General features: G+C 35.1%; 1 protein-coding gene and 1 long non-coding RNA gene across 2 annotated transcripts; one reads left to right on the forward strand and one right to left on the reverse strand.

The window, feature by feature from the left end:
• The first annotated feature begins 524 nt into the window (after positions 1–524).
• LOC100375184 (uncharacterized) lies at positions 525–9298 on the forward strand. Its single transcript, XM_078011866.2, has 5 exons — positions 525–817; positions 6353–6452; positions 7413–7478; positions 7638–7814; positions 8042–9298. Exons 1-5 carry the CDS (start codon positions 578–580, stop codon positions 8515–8517), a joined length of 1059 nt encoding a protein of 352 aa, XP_077867992.1. The 5' UTR covers positions 525–577; the 3' UTR covers positions 8518–9298.
• Positions 9299–9407: 109 nt separating this feature from the next.
• LOC144357829 (uncharacterized) lies at positions 9408–10031 on the reverse strand. The gene is made up of 2 exons (XR_013421730.1): positions 9875–10031; positions 9408–9508 (listed from the first exon to the last, which is right to left on the reverse strand). It is a non-coding gene; the product is annotated as an uncharacterized LOC144357829 (long non-coding RNA).
• Between the last annotated feature and the right edge of the window lie 8023 nt (positions 10032–18054).

Raw genomic sequence — 18054 nt, forward strand, 5'->3', positions numbered from 1 at the left:
CCGACGTGTTATTCTTAGCTGCTGTGTGATAAACAAGTATAGATTTTTCCTACGGCAAGAGATGCCAAATTATTCCATTCTGCACACAATATATTGCACAAAGCTGGTATTATAACACACCTTGGGAACACACTCTCAAATAGAACTGTGACCAACTTCCTTTATCATGGCACATCGATAGCCTCTGAAATAATGGCAACAACTAAATCAGTATATTGTTTCTAACACCACAAATGATTGAAAAGAAGGTGTAATGAATGCCAGTTTAGACATGCGATATGGGAGCCCTATTGCATACTAAACGCACACACAATTGAATTCGTTTTAATAATAGTCACAAGACGAACCAGTTACCGTAGAACGCATATATGTCAGAAATTCAACTGAAGTAAATAAATACTTTCTGTAGTTTATTACTTCCGTAATAAAATACATTCTTTTTATGCCAGGGATTTCCCCCACTCACTTTCTTCACACCTGTCTATATAAATTCATTTGGTAATAACACGCTACCTTCATTGTACGCCCATGTCTCGTACGTTACACATTGTCTGGACACTGCTGCCAACTCGCCACAATGTTCCCCGAAGACAAGCGTAGTGACAAAACGAAAGGAAGGGTAATTGGAATTGTACTCGGTGTTTCGATGATTTGCTTATTATTTTGTATGGTATTCATCCCATATTTGGTTTTCAAGAATAGTGACATACACAGATCAATGAGTGCATTGCAGTCAACTAATAAACAACTGGAAAACAGACTTGATGAAATACAGAGGACACTAGACAGTTTGAAACTAGAACTGTCAACTTTGCAGGTAATACTGTTAAATCGTAGCCATCTAAAATATACAAAAGTAGTTTCCACCTAAGAACATAGTACCACCTATTTTTAACCTTTTGGCTTGAAGCATTGCGAGTACTACTTATTTGGAGCTACCAAGAAAAATGTACAAGACTTTTGTTAATGGTTTTTTTATCTGATATTTAAATGACTGTAAAACTGTAAATGAAAATCGATCCTTCACTTGGCGTAAAGAAAAACTGTACCATTTTCTGGGCAGCAAACGGTAGATATTGTTGCCAAGCAACCGTTGCTATGTTGTTGTTTTCTCTGTTCATGGTGATGTGTAGGTTGTCGTTATGGATGTATTTTTTAAGCATTGCGGAAATGTGTACGCTTGTTCTGCCATGAGTTGTGTCACGGATTGGTTTTGGATTTGGGTATGTTTGCAGTAAGATGTGTGTTGCTTGTTTATTTTTCATGTTATTGCCATTATATTTAAAGATATGTAACTGTCTATGCGCAGTGGTTGTATGTATTTTGTTTTTATTAATTGTTTTGAGTTTCATTGATGTCTAATTGTGTCTTTATTATTGCACTAAACCAAATACTATTTATTTGTTTATTTTTATAGAAATCATGTAATATTCTGAAACGTGTCTTTTTAGCTAGCATATTATTTTAGCTAAATTTAGATAAATTATAATTTCGCTAATTCAAGATGGCGCTTATTTAAAAATCGGATATTTCCACATCGCCATTGCTGGCTAAATTAGGTTGCAATGAGTTAATAGTAATGGTACATTCGGAGGATTGCATCATATTTTCATTCAATTTAGGAATATTATCTGCCTGTAAAGGTTATGTATTAGCTTTTTTTATGGTATCACCCCAGGAAGTAACCTGATTTAAAAACTCCAGGCACCTATGATAATGATCTTGGGAGAATGACTTTACTGTTGTTAACAACTAATATAAACCCTTTTAATGTATATGTTACAATAAATGAAAGGTCAGACAAACCAAGTAAAGGTTATGTTGTGGTTGTCAACAACAAGGTCAGTTTAATAGAAATTGTTCTTCAAAACAATCACCCTTGCTTTGAGTAGTTAACATGCAGACTGCAAAGCTCAAGTGGAAATAAAATTCTCAACTGTTGTTTAGGGAAATGTACAAGTCTAAGAATTCAAAACAAACGACTGACAAAAATCCACAATAACAAAATAAAACAATCAAAAAGTACTAGACAATATAGTCAAATCAGTAATAGACTGTAAGGGACATATATATATTGCCGTCATGTCATACATGATGTTAGACGTTTCGAGTGAGCACACACTTCCACTCTCTTGCACTGCCATATAATCAAATGATTTTGTATGGCACATGTGGTCTACATCAGACAAGTGATATTGATTCAAATATTGTCCTAGTGTATTTAACCAAATCTTTTTATATCTGACAGAAAATATTAAACCATTTGTTTAATAGTTTAAACAAAGCAGACAATGTACAGACAATGTATGTTTTAACAAGTCTGCATAATATGTACTTGAGGTCTGGCTCACAAATGGGCCGAGAAATGTATACCCGTAAAAAGGAGAGTGAGTTATTGTTATAAAAGTGTGGAACATTTGTGATAGTGCATATATAATGATCTGTTTTGTCGCACAGTCTAGTAAAAAGTTTACTCTGATTCAAATTCAAAGATCTAACTAATCAAGTAGAATTGACAAACTGTTGTACCAATAAATGTGTTTTTGTTTTATTCCTAGAATACGTGTGAATTTTATAATTTCATGGTGTGTTTTGAATAGGATGACTGTGAACAACATCTGACTGTTAAGACTTATATTTCTATGTCTTCAGTTGCCACAAATTCGAGTTGGTAGCAAAGGGAACAAGTAGAATCAAAGAACGCCTGGAAAGAACTCCCATGTGCTGAGAGTATTAGAGAAACAGTAAAAATTAATTCAAAATTACTTGTATTTGAGATATTGATGGAAAAGCTGCAAACTAATTATGTAAGTCAGAGAAAATTAAAATGAACAGATTTGAGTGTAAAACTAATAAGGTCTGCATAATTTAACAGACCATCTATGTACCAAGTTTCATTGAAATGTGATCAGAACCAAACTATTATGAATTATTATGCTAATTGGGGAATTAATATGAACAGATTTTAACCCCAAACTGATCATATTTGTACATTAACCTAGAGCATCTATGTACAAAGTTTCATTGAAATATGATGATTAGTACTTGAGATATCAGTGTGAAAGTTGAAAATTGGTTGATTATGCAAATTAGGTGATTAATATGCATAAATATATACCAACAACTAATTGGCTCTCTGCACAGTTTAGATTCATTTAAAGGTGATGATTAGTATTTGAGATATCAGTGAAAAAGCTGAAATTAAATAATTATGCAAATTAAGTAATTAATATGTACTGATATTACCCTAAAAACTACCAGGTCTGTGCAATATCCTATGACATCTAGGTACCAAGTTTCATTGAAATGTGATTATTAGTAGTTGAAATATCAGTGGAAAAGCCGAAAATTTACTAATCATTATGCAAATTAGGTAATTAATATGCACAGATTTTCACCCAAAACTAATCAAAACCTGGCATTAGTTCAGAGCATCTATGAACCAAGTTTTATTAAAATTCAATGAGTGGTTCTTTAGATATCAGTGGAACAGTCATGGAACAGCTAATAATTAGCTAAGTATCATGCAAATTAGGTAAATAATATTCACGGATTTTTACCAAAAACTAATAAAATCTGCGCATAAGTTCAGAGCATCTATGTACCAAGTTTCATCAGAATTCAATGAGTGATTCTTTAGATATCAATGGAATAGTCATGAAACAGCTAAAAATTAGCTAAGTATCATGCAAATTAGGTAATTAATATGCACAGATTTTCACCTAAAACTAATCAAAACCTGGCATTAGTTCAGATCATATATGAACCAAGTTTTATCAAAATTCAATGAATGGTTCTTTAGATATCAGTGGAACAGTCATGGAACAGCTAAAAATTAGCTAAGTATCATGCAAATTAGGTAAATAATATTCACGGATTTTTCCCAAAAACTAATAAAATCTGCGCATAAGTTCAGAGCATCTATGTACCAAGTTTCATCAAAATTCAATGAGTGGTTCTTTAGATATCAGTGGAACAGTCATGGAACAGCTAAAAATGAACTAATTATCATGCACATTAGGTAATTAATATGCAAGGTTTTCTACCAAAACCTAATCAAATCTGCGCATTATCCCAGAGCATCTATGCATCAAAAACCGATGTATGGTTCTTGAGATATCAGTGGAAACAGACGGACACACACACACCCACACACATACAGACACACTAACTGCAAATACTCTCATTGTGCGCTTCGCACACGGGAGTCAAAAAGGAGTTTGTTGATCGCCATCCAGCGACAACAAATATAAGGTAATTGACACTCCACTACAGAGACCAAAGTGAATTCTACAGCAGCGTTTGAGGAGGAGATTGCTGTTTTTTTAAATCTCAATATGTAAACTCAATTTTACTGCAAAATATAGGTTACTGAAAGCAGGTATTGCGATTGCATTCTTTAGTGAGATCGTCGGCAAGATCACTATGACTATGACTCTGAAGTGGTTGTTTCTGTTTCAGCTGTTTGTTGTAGACCCTGTAGTACAGAGCTATAGCAAGTAACGATGCCCACCTTAAAATTTTAATAACAAGTATGTTCATCCTAATTCGAATTGGTGGGTAAAGGCAACCATTTACTCACTCGTTGGCTAAATTGGTTTATGCATTTAGTAAGGATACTCGGGATATATGAAGATTAGGTCGAATAAAGATTGTGGCACAGGATGTATCTCAGACAATGTAGAGAAGCCACTTTCTAAGGAATCGATATTTGCAGTAGGTTTGGTGTCAGATTATAGAGTATATGTGTGACGTGTGGTATGTGTACATGTCGTTTGAAAACACAAAATACTGCCATTACAATCTCAATGAGCCATCCCATGCATATTTTACAAATGTTCACCCCAACAATGATAGCAATACAGTTTTAACGACCCGAATAGCTTATTGACAGCGAGCTATGAGGGTCACTAAAACTGTATGTCCACATTTGTTGGGGTAAACATTTGTAGAATATACAAAGGATTATTATACCGAATATCATTTAAAACATAAATTGTTGCACTCAATCATGGTTCCTCTCAGGGCATATGAACACATATTTTGAGAAACGAAACAGTGATTGAATTTTATTGAGTTTTATCATGGACGCTTTTTTACATGGCCTTGGTTTTATAAATCTAATTTCAGCAGCTTCAGCCTGACTAAGGGTCACCTTTTACAAACACAGCCGGCGTCGCTCTTTGTGCTCCCTTTTGTATAGATGTACGGCAAAAGCTACCCGAGCATGCAGCAGACGTTTTGAGTATGGGTTTATGTCATACCAATTGTAGTACAAGAACTAATTAAACTATAAATAATAATTAGAGATACTGTCAAAATACCCCAAACTCAAACACTGCAGTGCCATCCTGTGGCAAAGTCCACGACCCTCTAGACAGACGCTAGCCTGCCAGTGGAATCCAGCCCTTCAGAGCGTTATTCTTAATGGTCTGGTGTATCGCAACATATTTGTACGTAGTCGGCTCAGAATTCATCACTGATTAACTGTCTCCATGACTTCAGTACATTATCATTGGAACTCGCATGTGCAAACTGACTCGTAAGTAAGGCCCGCTCACAACCCCCAGACCGATGCACTAGTTTCATGAATGCAGAATGCACGAACACAGGTCGAGTGCTCTAAAGCGCTTATCCAAGCTCGCTGGCGAAACTTGCAGCAAGCGCGACTAATCGCTACAAAATCCTAGTTTTCTCTTCAATAAAATGGTCAACTTATTAAAACAAGCATGACAAACTAGTTATTTCATGTTGCCGCGTATCATGCCTCTTGACACGTTATTCACGTAAATCAGATGAATTCGGAAGGAATTCACACATATGTCAGCAGTCAGACACATGAATATGTCGATAACGACATAACTGTCAAATAATATGTGCACCCACACATTTTTTCGTGACTTTACTCTATTGTCAATGTCAAAGTCGTAAAACAATATCAATAATGTGTTACAAACGTTTTCATTCAGCAACGCACACATGTTGATGTTTGCTTGCACCTCGTACACATTCTACATTGAGTGCACATTTAATCAAGTGTTATACTCAAAGTAGAAATATCTTCACTTAAAGTTTACAATTTATTAAGTTAAATATTGGTAAATTATTAAATGACAGTGACAACCAAACTTTTTTTATCAGAAAAATATAGTAGTTCCCAGTTTTCGGAAATAGTTTTTAAGTAAAATTTTGCCTCAAATGATAAGAATGTTTAATACCAGTAGACACAAGCAAGGGACACGTTACTATACATTACTAGAAACGAGTAGATATAATATGCGTACCACTCACACACAATCAAATGAGTGTAGTTTAATATGCTTATTTATAAACTTATTTTTATTATTTACAGGCAGACTCGAATGAACGCAGTAGAGAAGATGACCCCAAATCAGAACACCACCTGAGCAAACGTCACGTCACATGTGATCTCAGCTGGTTGGCTGAGCACTGTAAGTTATATAGTTGTATTAACATGGAGTCAGCACACTTTTTTGACAGTCCATACAAAAATGAAATGTCTGAATGACTACGAACAATTCATTGGTACATCCCGGGAAGTGCATACAGTATAAAGTAAAAGTCGTGCTAATACTATAATAAAACCTCCCATATTCGACATTGTAAAAGTCTTTCGTTTCTATGGAGCAAAATACATATTTATTAAAGATATTTTTCTTACATGTATTGCTGAACGTGTAATCAGTAATAATGATAATTTTTTAATGAATTATTCGTAATATATTTCTGAATTTTCTTGACAGTATCATGATTTATATTTCGGCTTAATAGTGGTTGCCATGACATCTACTGATAAAGGTTAAATGATGAGGCCAGATGACGGGACTGGTTGAGATCAGTCGACACATTCTCATGAGTTTGCGATTTCAAGCTTATGCGGTACCTTGGTCGTAGTCCAGAACTAATGATGTGTATTGATGTCAACTGTGGAATGTTATTGCAAGACCATTAGCGCCCATAAATATAAACTGACGATGACACTACGATAGTGGTTTTCCTAATATAGTGACGATTAATCAATTGTATTATGATGTGTAACACTTTCGTGTGATTGGCTGTTTGTTTAGATGCAACGCCTCAAAGTCTCTTATACTCTATTGTAATTGGCTAATGGTTGACAAGTAATAAAAGTGATTTGAAGCTGTCTCGGGAAGGGAACGTCCAACGTGGGGAACAATCGAATCCCGGTTACCTAAGTGAAAGGTTTCGAAACATCAAAAATACCTATCACAACAGAATCAGTTGTTTCCAGGATTTTTTTCCAAAAAAACGATTTTGAAAAGATTTTAAAATCATATACATTTGCATATTTACTTATATTGGTGTCACGGTGGTATTCAACATAACTGAACAGAGCATAACTAGATTATGTTGTGTGTGTTTTTTTCTAGCAACAATTTTGCGAGGACCCCCTGGTCCACAAGGTCTCCCAGGAAACAATGGAATTCCTGGAATTCGTAAGTGGTGTATTATTATAACAGTCATGATTGTTTTACAATTCATTTTGCACGAATAAAATTTGTCAATCAAATACACGAACCAGCATTTATTCTTTTAAACCACCACTCTATCATATAATATAAATTAAATATAAATATATAACATTTTTGGAATAGCTGGAACACCAGGTACTTCACCTGGTATTGGGTGTCCCAATTCAAGAAACTTAGATATCGATACTGGTCCCGTAAGTGGTGACAGTTCAGCAAGCCACGTAAATGAAACGACTGGATCTGTGTATGTGAGATGGGGAAGATCGACATGTGAAGATACTGCTGAACTAGTTTATGAAGGTATGTATAATATAATTTTAATAATGTTCGGAAAACATGTGAATGTTTTTGAATGATTTTTCCATAAACTCGAAAACAACGCTTATTCAAACTTGTAATCGAATGTCAGATATTTGCTACAAACGTCGTGTTCTATGTATTCTCAATAATATGATTTAACCATAATTATTATACCCAAAATGAGTGAATAAATGTTTTTACAACATAAAGTTCATTCTGCCCACTAGGTGTCATTGGAGGAGCACATTACACTCATAAAGGTAGTGGTTCTAACTACCAATGTCTGCCATTGAATCCTATATATGACGACGTAGAAAGTGGTACAGGAGAGTGGAGGGCTTTGATGTATGGTACAGAGTATGAGGTGGACTCGTTCAGCCCTTTGTCAGCCTTGCACGATCATGATGCAGTATGTGCAGTGTGCAGAGTTCGTTCTCGTGGTACCGTCTTAATGGTTCCTGCTCGTAATGAATGCCCGTCAACTGAGTGGACCAGAGAGTATTATGGCTATTTGATGTCCGATTACTATGACCAAACAAACAAGGAATTTATCTGTGTAGACCGTAATCCTGAAGGAAGAGATGGTAGTAGCGCAGACCTCAATGGCGCGTTGTTGTATCCTGTAGAGGGTCGATGTGGATCACTCCCATGTGGTCCATATATTGATGGCAATGAATTGACATGTGCCGTGTGTACCATATGATATCAATGAGTGTACGGGTCACGTGTGTAGTTGTTGCTAATATTATTCTATGCAGCTAATGGAAGATTTATACATTTAATACTTATTGTATTCAGAAACTGGCAGACTATTCCATATAAGATTGTGTTTTCTGTGCACCTTATTACGTAGACATTATAGAATATATGGACAAAGATTATGTCACATGGCATCTTCATTGAAAAGCATTTGATACAATAGACCATGCTATTTTGCTTGGCAAACTTGAACATTATGGGGTTAGGGGTCACCCACTTCAGTTGTTTCAAAGTTATTTAGATAGTCGGTAGCAAACAGTCAATGTAAACTGCACTACGCAATCTCTAAGACAAATTAAGTGTGGGATTCCCCAAGGGTTCTCGGTCCATTGTTATTTCAAGTTTATATTAACAATATTAACACCTGTACTAACGTCTTCGATTTCCGTCTTTTTGCTGGTGATATTATTTTATTTATCTTCATAAAAACTAACAGAATTAATCAAGACAGTATTAAGTCAGAGTTTGATAAAGTTGTAGACTGGTGTAAAGCAAATAAGCTCACAATTAACGCCGAGAAAACTAACTACATGATAATACATCATGCTCAAAAACACGTCCAAGTTGATGGCTGTCTAGAAATCGACAACTCGCCGATAGAGGGCGTTTCCAATGTAACCTGTCTGGGGATCAACATTAATCTTTCAATGTCATGGAATTCACAATTAAAAAACCCGGCATAAAAGATATGCGTTTAAATCAAAATTAAAAGAGTTTCAAACCAATTTATTTATTGTAGTGGCTTGATGCTATATCTATTAAGTAAGGTGTCTTATAACATCAACCATCCTGGTATCCCTGGGTAGTGCTCATCGTCAATAAGGCTACAACCAATTGAACTTAAACAATGTGGATCTTTTATTCAATCCTAATCTATATAACTCATCACATCAATAATTCAACATACAATTGGCAACGGCCCATTAGCCCATTAACTGTAAGAAACAAATACAGGATTTTTAATATAATGTCATGTTCGTTGACGTTTACTAAACTAACTAAAGCAGACAACTTCACAATGTTGTCTCTAAATATATGGCAAATAACAAAATTCAATAAACATAACATGTTTCATGTAGAATAAATCACTAACCATATTAATCTACTTCGTATCTACCTCAGGGCCAGCATTAATGCTGTTCAATACGTTAACTCCCATATTATCTTTTGTCGATCATAGAAATGATAAAACTATCGTAAATTCATGTACAAAAATACGTGTCTCATTGATTAGTGTTGCGTAGTATCTAAAAATAGACCGAAAAAGTTTCAATACAAACATAAAATATTTCTAATCTTACCAAACTGATCGGCTAACCCGGGGAATACACTGATTCTTGGAACTCAATCGCTTCTATTTGTGTCACTTTAACGCTGAGATTCCATCTATTTGTGTCAAAAATACATAAACTTTCAACAGCGTTATCTTCTCAATTATAACTCTTCAAATCTAAGATGGCCGATAAAAACGAAAGTATTGCCACTAGATGGCGCAAGTCACAGAACTGCTTTTACAATACGTTTACGTGAGACTTGGATAAAGCATATGATCATCTCGCATTTGGCCACTACATTTACACATGTCAAATTAATAAAACATATGTCGTAATGAGTATGTTGGACAACTGACACATGTCAGATTAAATGAGCGTGTGTCGTAATGAGTACGATGGACAACTGACACATGTCAGATTAATAGAGCATGTGTCATAATGAGTACTATAAACAACTGACACATGTCGGATTAATAGAGCATGTGTTGTAATGAGTACGATGAACAGCTTACACATGTCAGATTAATGTAGCTTGTGTCGTAATGAGTACGATAAACAACTAACACATGTCAGATTAATAGAGCATGTGCTATAATGAGTGCGATGAACAACTGACACATGTCAGATTAATGGAGCATGTGTCGTAATGAGTATGATGAACAACTGGCACATGTCAGATTAATAGAGCATGTGTCGTAATGAGTATGATGAACAACTGACACATGTCAGATTAATAGAGCTTATGTCGTAATGAGTACGATGAACAATTCACACATGTCAGATTAATAGAGCATGTGTCGTAATGAGTATGATGAACAACTGACACATGTCAGATTAATATAGCATGTGTCGTAATGAGTATGATGAACAACTGACACATGTCAGATTAATGGAGCATGTGTCGTAATGAGTATGATGAACAACTGACACATGTCAGATTAATAGAGCATGTGTCGTAATGAGTATGATGAACAACTGGCACATGTCGGATTAATAGAGCATGTGTCGTAATGAGTATGATGAACAACTGACACATGTCAGATTAATAGAGCTTATGTCGTAATGAGTACGATGAACAATTCACACATGTCAGATTAATATAGCATGTGTCGTAATGAGTATGATGAACACCTGACACATGTCAGATTAATATAGCTTGTGTTGTAATGAGTACGATAAACGACTAACACATGTCAGATTAATAGAGCATGTGTCGTAATGAGTGCGATGAACAACTGACATGTCAGATTAATGGAGCATGTGTCATAATGAGTATGATGAACAACTGACACATGTCAGATTAATAGAGCTTATATCGTAATGAGTACGATGAACAATTCACACATGTCAGATTAATATAGCATGTGTCGTAATGAGTATGATGAACAACTGGCACATGTCAGATTAATAGAGCATGTGTCGTAATGAGTATGATGAACAACTGACACATGTCAGATTAATAGAGCTTATGTCGTAATGAGTACGATGAACAACTGACACATGTCAGATTAATATAGCTTGTGTCGTAATGAGTACGATAAACAACTAACACATGTCAGATTAATAGAGCATGTGTCGTAATAAGTGCGATGAACAACTGACATGTCAGATTAATGGAGCATGTGTCATAATGAGTATGATGAACAACTGGCACATGTCAGATTAATAGAGCATGTGTCGTAATGATTATGATGAACAACTGACACATGTCAAATTAATAGTTAAATGTTAGTATTAATTTGTTAAATATTGACGATTGCCGCTGTAGGCGACAGTAACTGTTTTTCCCAAGAAACTCATTCGGAAATCCAATGGCTCAGGCGTTAGATGCTTTAGATGTTGTGAAGTTGCATTTAATCGTTCGTCCATGGGCATCACTGAATGTTCTTATGTTTGGGAAGAAGTCCGGGATCTACGTCATCCAGCATGTCAGTACATGCATAATACACTGTAGGTAAAACAAGCGGAAAGAATTTATTTTTGTTAAAATGAGCTATTATTCGAATGCTATTGAAAATAAGAAATATGATATGTAATATACAGACTGCAAACAATAAAAGTACATGGTTTAGTGACAACCTCTTATTTTTTTAAATATTAGAACTTCTTTTGTTTGGGAAGGTTCTTCTATAAAAATAGAACAGATATACATATGTATATATATATATATTGTCGTTACTTGGATATATATATATATATATATTACTTTTACTCTAATAAATAAATAAATAAATAAATAAATAAATAAATAAATAAATAAATAAATAAATAAATAAATAAATAAATAAAAAAAAAAGAACTGCAGACCTCACATCTTTATATTTTTGAGTGGGCCAGCCATGTTTCCACATACAAAAATACACATAATATTTCTACTCTGGATTATATGGACAAAATAAAGATCCTAGAAAGTTAGTATTTGTATGCCTGTGTGTTGTCAATACTACTAAGAATAATGTACTCCATTTTCATTAAAATACTCATATATATGTTTAATATTTCACTGCACCAACGAGTGCATACAATATAAACTTCGTAAATTAACATATAATTAAAATAAAAACGTATATAATAAGGCTTCTGATCCGGTATACATATATTATCGACCTTTTTGACCCCGATTTTTATTTTTAATAAAACATTTCCTGTGACATTAGTGTCAATGATTATCACATGTCAAACCATTATTCATCAATATTGTGTTCAATTCTTTTTAGGGAATTGGAATTATCAATAGACCCAAACACCAAAATTCAAATGGGTTTGTAAATCGAAGGAGTCATTTGCCACTAAATATCTCGTGAATTGTATTAAGGTCAACCATACTCCATACTGGAGTAAATACTGCGGCTTCTCGGCAATTCTAAGCCAGAAACTCCTCGGTGCCACGGGTTCCTTATTGGGCCAAGAAATATCAACCGTATCTCACCGTACCTAACCTCATCACCTTTCTTTCTGGTGGACTGGAGTGAATATCTCTCGTTGATATAACCTGCAATTCTCCGTGTTACTTATATTCTGCCCCAAATGTTCAATGCTTGCATAATATAAATTAATCTATCGTCATATTCATTCTCAAATAATCTGACATGTGTTTTCGTACTCATTACAACATATGCTATAACAATCTGACATGTGTCAATTGTTCATCATAATCATGACGACATATTCTTTAATTATCTAACATCCATCAGTTGCACAACGTGCTCATTACGACACATGCTATAACAATCTGACATGTGACAATTGTCCGCCGTACTCATTACGACACAAGCTCTATTAATCTGAACTGAGATGTGTCAGTTGTTCCTCATACTAATTACAACACATGCTATAGCCATCTGACACATGTGATTTGTTCATCATGCTCATTACGACATATGCTCTAATAATCTGATATGTGTCAATTGTTCACCAAACTCATTACGACATAGGCTTCAAAGACCATTCTTAAGTGCATTGGGAATAACGCTCTGAAGGGCTGGATCCAAGGCTAGCGTAATTCGTTTGTCTAGAGTGCCTAGAGTGGATTATACCGCGGGTCATTAGATGCTTTCCTGTGCACACCCAGAACTCTTTTACAAAAATTAATGTGAAGTTTTTCTGCAATTAATTTATCTGAGAAAAGTTTTGTTTCAAAATTGCAATTGTCGACTGTACATTTATTTTTACCAGACCTCTTGTACATGTTTAGCATAACCCCTCCCCACACATCAGCCCCATATAAAGCTGTTGGTTTGATAATAGAGTTAAATATTTTTTTAGCCAGACTAACAGAATAACATTCCCCACTGATCCAAAGCATTTTGTACATCTTAAACAGTGCTTTCTGTGCTTTGTCTCGTAGCCTAGACATAACATTATGAAACTTTCCATTTGTTTGAAAAACAATGCAAAGGTAATTATAATAATTAAGACACTGTAATTTAGTGGCGTCCAAATAAAACTGTTAAAGATAATGATTTTGCTTTTGTTAAAGCGCGGTGGTCGTCGCGCAGCGCGTGTTCGAATTTCATGTAAATAAACAATGTATTTTACACGCGTTGCGTACGTCGCTATGAGTCTTATATTGAACAGGACGACTGTCGCCCTTTAATGTTTACTTTAAAATACAAATTGTTACAGTAATTTTGGACTGCATCAATGCACTTTTGTAATCCCTCTTGGGTTGTAGAAAACAATAACAAGTCATCAGCATATAACAAGAATGTACACGATTCAACACACAACACTCATAAAGGTGCCAGTAAAATTGTGTATGTATTACCCTAATGTGGTACATACACAGTATCATACATTGTTCTCTTCTCAATGAGAGCTGGGCTAACTGATTGAAGTAGAAAAGTTCTAGATTGTGTAGTAGAACATTAATTAGTATGTATATATAGTTTAAATACTTGTACTATATAAGTCTTAACGTTGTTTACAATCGTTAACGCCTACTCATAAATTTTGAAAAATCAGTCATAAATCGCATGACAATGTTTATTGGTTTATTATGTAAAATCATGAGGCTATTGTCCAATGGCACCAAGAAATAACATTTGTTATGTGTTACAGTGACGTATTGTGAGAAACTTGTCCTATTATTTTCAAAATAACGCTATTTTTAGAATATTTTCATAAAGCACAGTGTTAAAAAAAAATTTCATTTTTTGACACTTTTTAAAATTTTTGAAACAATTAAAGGCAACAACAAGTATCCAATCATTTACAATATATGATTTTTTCAGCCTATGTCACCAGGCTACAATTTGAGATATGGCAAAATATCTCTGCCATGGGAACCTATGGTAAAAGCGTTACAATACTGACAAATTGCCAATATTCACTAAAATACAACCATCATTTTCTCAAAAATTAGGCTGGTGACACCTAACGTTTTTTAACTCAATGTCCTTATATTGCCTGGAGGTACAATTTATTGGTAAATGAATAAATTCTGAGTATTTGCATTCATGAGTAGGCTTCTACCTTAAATGTATCCTAGGAGCAAAACAAAAGCACATTTATTGGTTTAACAGTTTGCTTATTCTACTTAATTAGATCTTTGATTTTGAATCAGAGCCAACTTTCTACCAGTCTGTACGACAAAAAGAGATTATTTTAATTATAATATCATCAATGTTCCAAACCTTTACAGCAATATCCCACTTTTTCCTTATTATGGGTATACAATTTCTCGACCCATTTGTGTGCCCAGGCCTTTAGTATATATGCAGACTTGTTAAAAATGTATTGTTTGCTTTTGTCTAAACTATTGAACAAAGTGTTTAACTTTTTCTGACAGATATAATGAGATATGTTTAAATACACTCCGGCATTATTCGATAGAATCAATATCACTCCAGGTGTCATACAAAAATTATTCGATTATATGGCTGTGTCTGACAGTTAAAAATTTCTGCTAACAACTCTTCCAAGGGGATTTGGATTTTAACACGATCTAAATCCTACTTTAATATGCCTATAAAACCTTTCTTTGTGTTTAGTGCTAAGCAAATACTACGTTGGAGTTTATGGGCTCTCCTGTGTGAACAGCTCTTCCAATACAGTGTTTACTCCCTGATAGTTTGGGCCCTGTGGACAAGAAATTAACTCCAGCGTTACGTGCAAAGAACTGTATTGGAATTTATGGTGAGCACAGGGAAACTTCCAATCACAGCGTGTGCTCACTCGAAACTCCTGACATAATGTAATAATAATAATATGAAGGCCATACATCTTTCCCTTACAGTCCTTTACTGATTTGACTATATTGTCTAGTGCACTTTTTAGTTGTTTTATTTTGTCAATGTGACTTTTACCTTTCGACAACGGTTGGGAATTTTATTTCCACTTGTTACCAAGTGTACAGCTTGCAGTGTCAGTGAATACAACTATAACATTATTGCATGGCCAAATGTTTATGGATAATTTAGTGACTGAACAGTTTCCTTCACACTCAGTTCAGTCGCAACCTTAATTTGAATAGTCATCTGTTATCGGCAGTTAGAGATAGTATAACTCTTGGTCGTCCGACCGCTCCCGTGGTATTGGATGTATAGTGACAAGGAACATATCTACGCAAGGCTGGCGCATTAAAGAGTCTAGTACATTCTACGTGGTAGCTCAGAATAAGTTCGGACGTCATAGGATGTTAGGTGACACACATTAGGTTAAATAAATAGGTGGTACTATATCCTTAGGCGGAAACTACTTTAATTCGTAGATTTTAGATGGCTATGATTTAACAGTCTTACCTGCAAAGTTGACATTTCTAGTTTCAAACTGTCCAGTGTCCTTTGTATTTCATCAAGTCTGTCTTCCAGTTGTTTATTAGTTGACTGCAATGCACTCATTGATCTGTGTATGTCACTATTCTTGAAAACCAAATATGGGATGAATGCCATGCAAAATAATAAGCAAATGATCGAAACACCGATTACACACCGAAACACTTTCCCAATCCTTCCCCTCTTCCCAATGTCGCTGCTTTTGTCTTCAGGAAACATTCTGGTGCAGTTTCAGGCAATGCGTAACGTATGAGACACGGGCGTCATGTGAAGGTTGGGCGGTATTGTCAAGTGACTTTATATAGACAGGTATACGGGGGGGGGGGTGAACGGGGAAAACCCTTGAATGATTAAAATATATTTTCATTACAGAAAGCATTTATTTCTATGGTTCATGAAATGTTTTACTCTTCTCTTTATTTGCATTCAGTTATCTACTGTCTACTTGGCACATTTCAGAAAAATTATGAAAGGGCGATGGTCGTCGCGCTATCCCGGGGAAATTCTCCTCTGGTCCGCGGGGTTCTCCAACACGTGTCAGGGGGGTCTCATCTGGTATCTTTATCACGTCTGCTTGAGGTACTGGACTGGGAAAGTCACTTAAACTTTACAGTCAAATAGACGCACACAACGGAATACGTTTCAATAGCTAGTCATTAGCCACATCGAGAACGCCTGGAGGCAAACCGCCTCCTCGGGATCTCTCCCCAGCACTGACCAATACTCTCTCGCCTCGTAGAGCTCTCTCTCTCTCTGACCAAGGACTTCGTCTATTTATTACAAATCAAAACTTAACAAATTACAAAGCAGTTACAAGAATCTAAGGCGTGACCTTCAATCATACAGCCAATCACACTAAGTACTGAACCTGTCATATCTTTTGATTAATCGTTCACTATATTACTAACTGCGAATACCCAACTGTCAGAAATAGTGGTCCGGATAGCGACGGTTATATCGTAATTAGTTCCAAATCACTGAGTCAAGTTCCGTCCAGGACCTCCATGAGCCTAAATGATGACAGATATAACACAGCCATTCACTTGTAATCAGCTAAATAAGTCGGATAAGAGATACGCGAAAACAAATTCATGACAGCGCCACGAATGCGTGAGATATGTGTCTCATATGAACAAATATGGCGACTTTGATTGTTGCGCAGAGCATCGATAATGATTTCCATTAGAAGAGCGCATTGAATTGTGGGAAAATCAACGTTTATCAATGAAAGTCTAGTGATCATTTTAGTTACATGTCTACTATTTTCGACACCTGTAGGTTTTTAATATTTAGTCCAGTGGCCTTGCTTCATATTCATACGAGATCACGACACAGTGGATTGAAGCAGATGGCGTACATAAATGCGATTATTTTGCCGATATTTACTATATGGGGGCAGCTATTGTGAATACAGCTTGAAACTGAATACAAAGACAAGTTGTGTTTTTCAGACTCCTACGAATCAGAAAAAATACTAAATAAACTTTTATAACCAAACGATGCGTTTGGTCAACATTAGGCCAGCCGCTAAAAAAATTCAGTCAATTTTTGGGTTTTTGTGAGGAATATAGGAGCACCTAATTACACAAAGAATATTTTCTCGCTTTTTTACCGTATTTCTAATTAATCAACTTGTTTTGTTTTGTTTTCAAATAAATAATTGTGTATAAATGAATTAAGAAGTCATGTTCTGTTTCAACATCTTAGTAGATTTTCAATTCTATTTAAAAAAAGTAGCAAGATAAACGTGATACGTATAATATCACCAGGGCGATGTTTAAAATGTCATAAAATAACAGTAATTGAATAATTTATAAGTTTACCTAAAACGTACTTCTAGTAGATATGTTAAATTTATAAGTCTAGGTCAAGTATCTTATGAATATTTAGTAACATATCGTTAGTCTGTATGTGAGGCCCTCCAGCGTTTCC

This window comes from Saccoglossus kowalevskii, chromosome 3 (assembly GCF_978046115.1).
Source record: "Saccoglossus kowalevskii chromosome 3, keSacKowa6.1, whole genome shotgun sequence".
Classification (NCBI taxonomy): domain Eukaryota; kingdom Metazoa; phylum Hemichordata; class Enteropneusta; family Harrimaniidae; genus Saccoglossus; species Saccoglossus kowalevskii.

What these genes read in the sequence shown, in the direction of transcription:
- LOC100375184 (XM_078011866.2), top strand. Translation starts at nt 578, where the DNA reads ATGTTCCCCGAAGACAAGCGTAGTGACAAAACGAAAGGAAGGGTAATT. An exon ending in TAGAACTGTCAACTTTGCAG is followed by an intron (nt 818 to 6,352) that starts GTAATACTGTTA and finishes TATTATTTACAG; the next exon opens with GCAGACTCGAATGAACGCAG. An exon ending in CAATGGAATTCCTGGAATTC is followed by an intron (nt 7,479 to 7,637) that starts GTAAGTGGTGTA and finishes TTTTTGGAATAG; the next exon opens with CTGGAACACCAGGTACTTCA.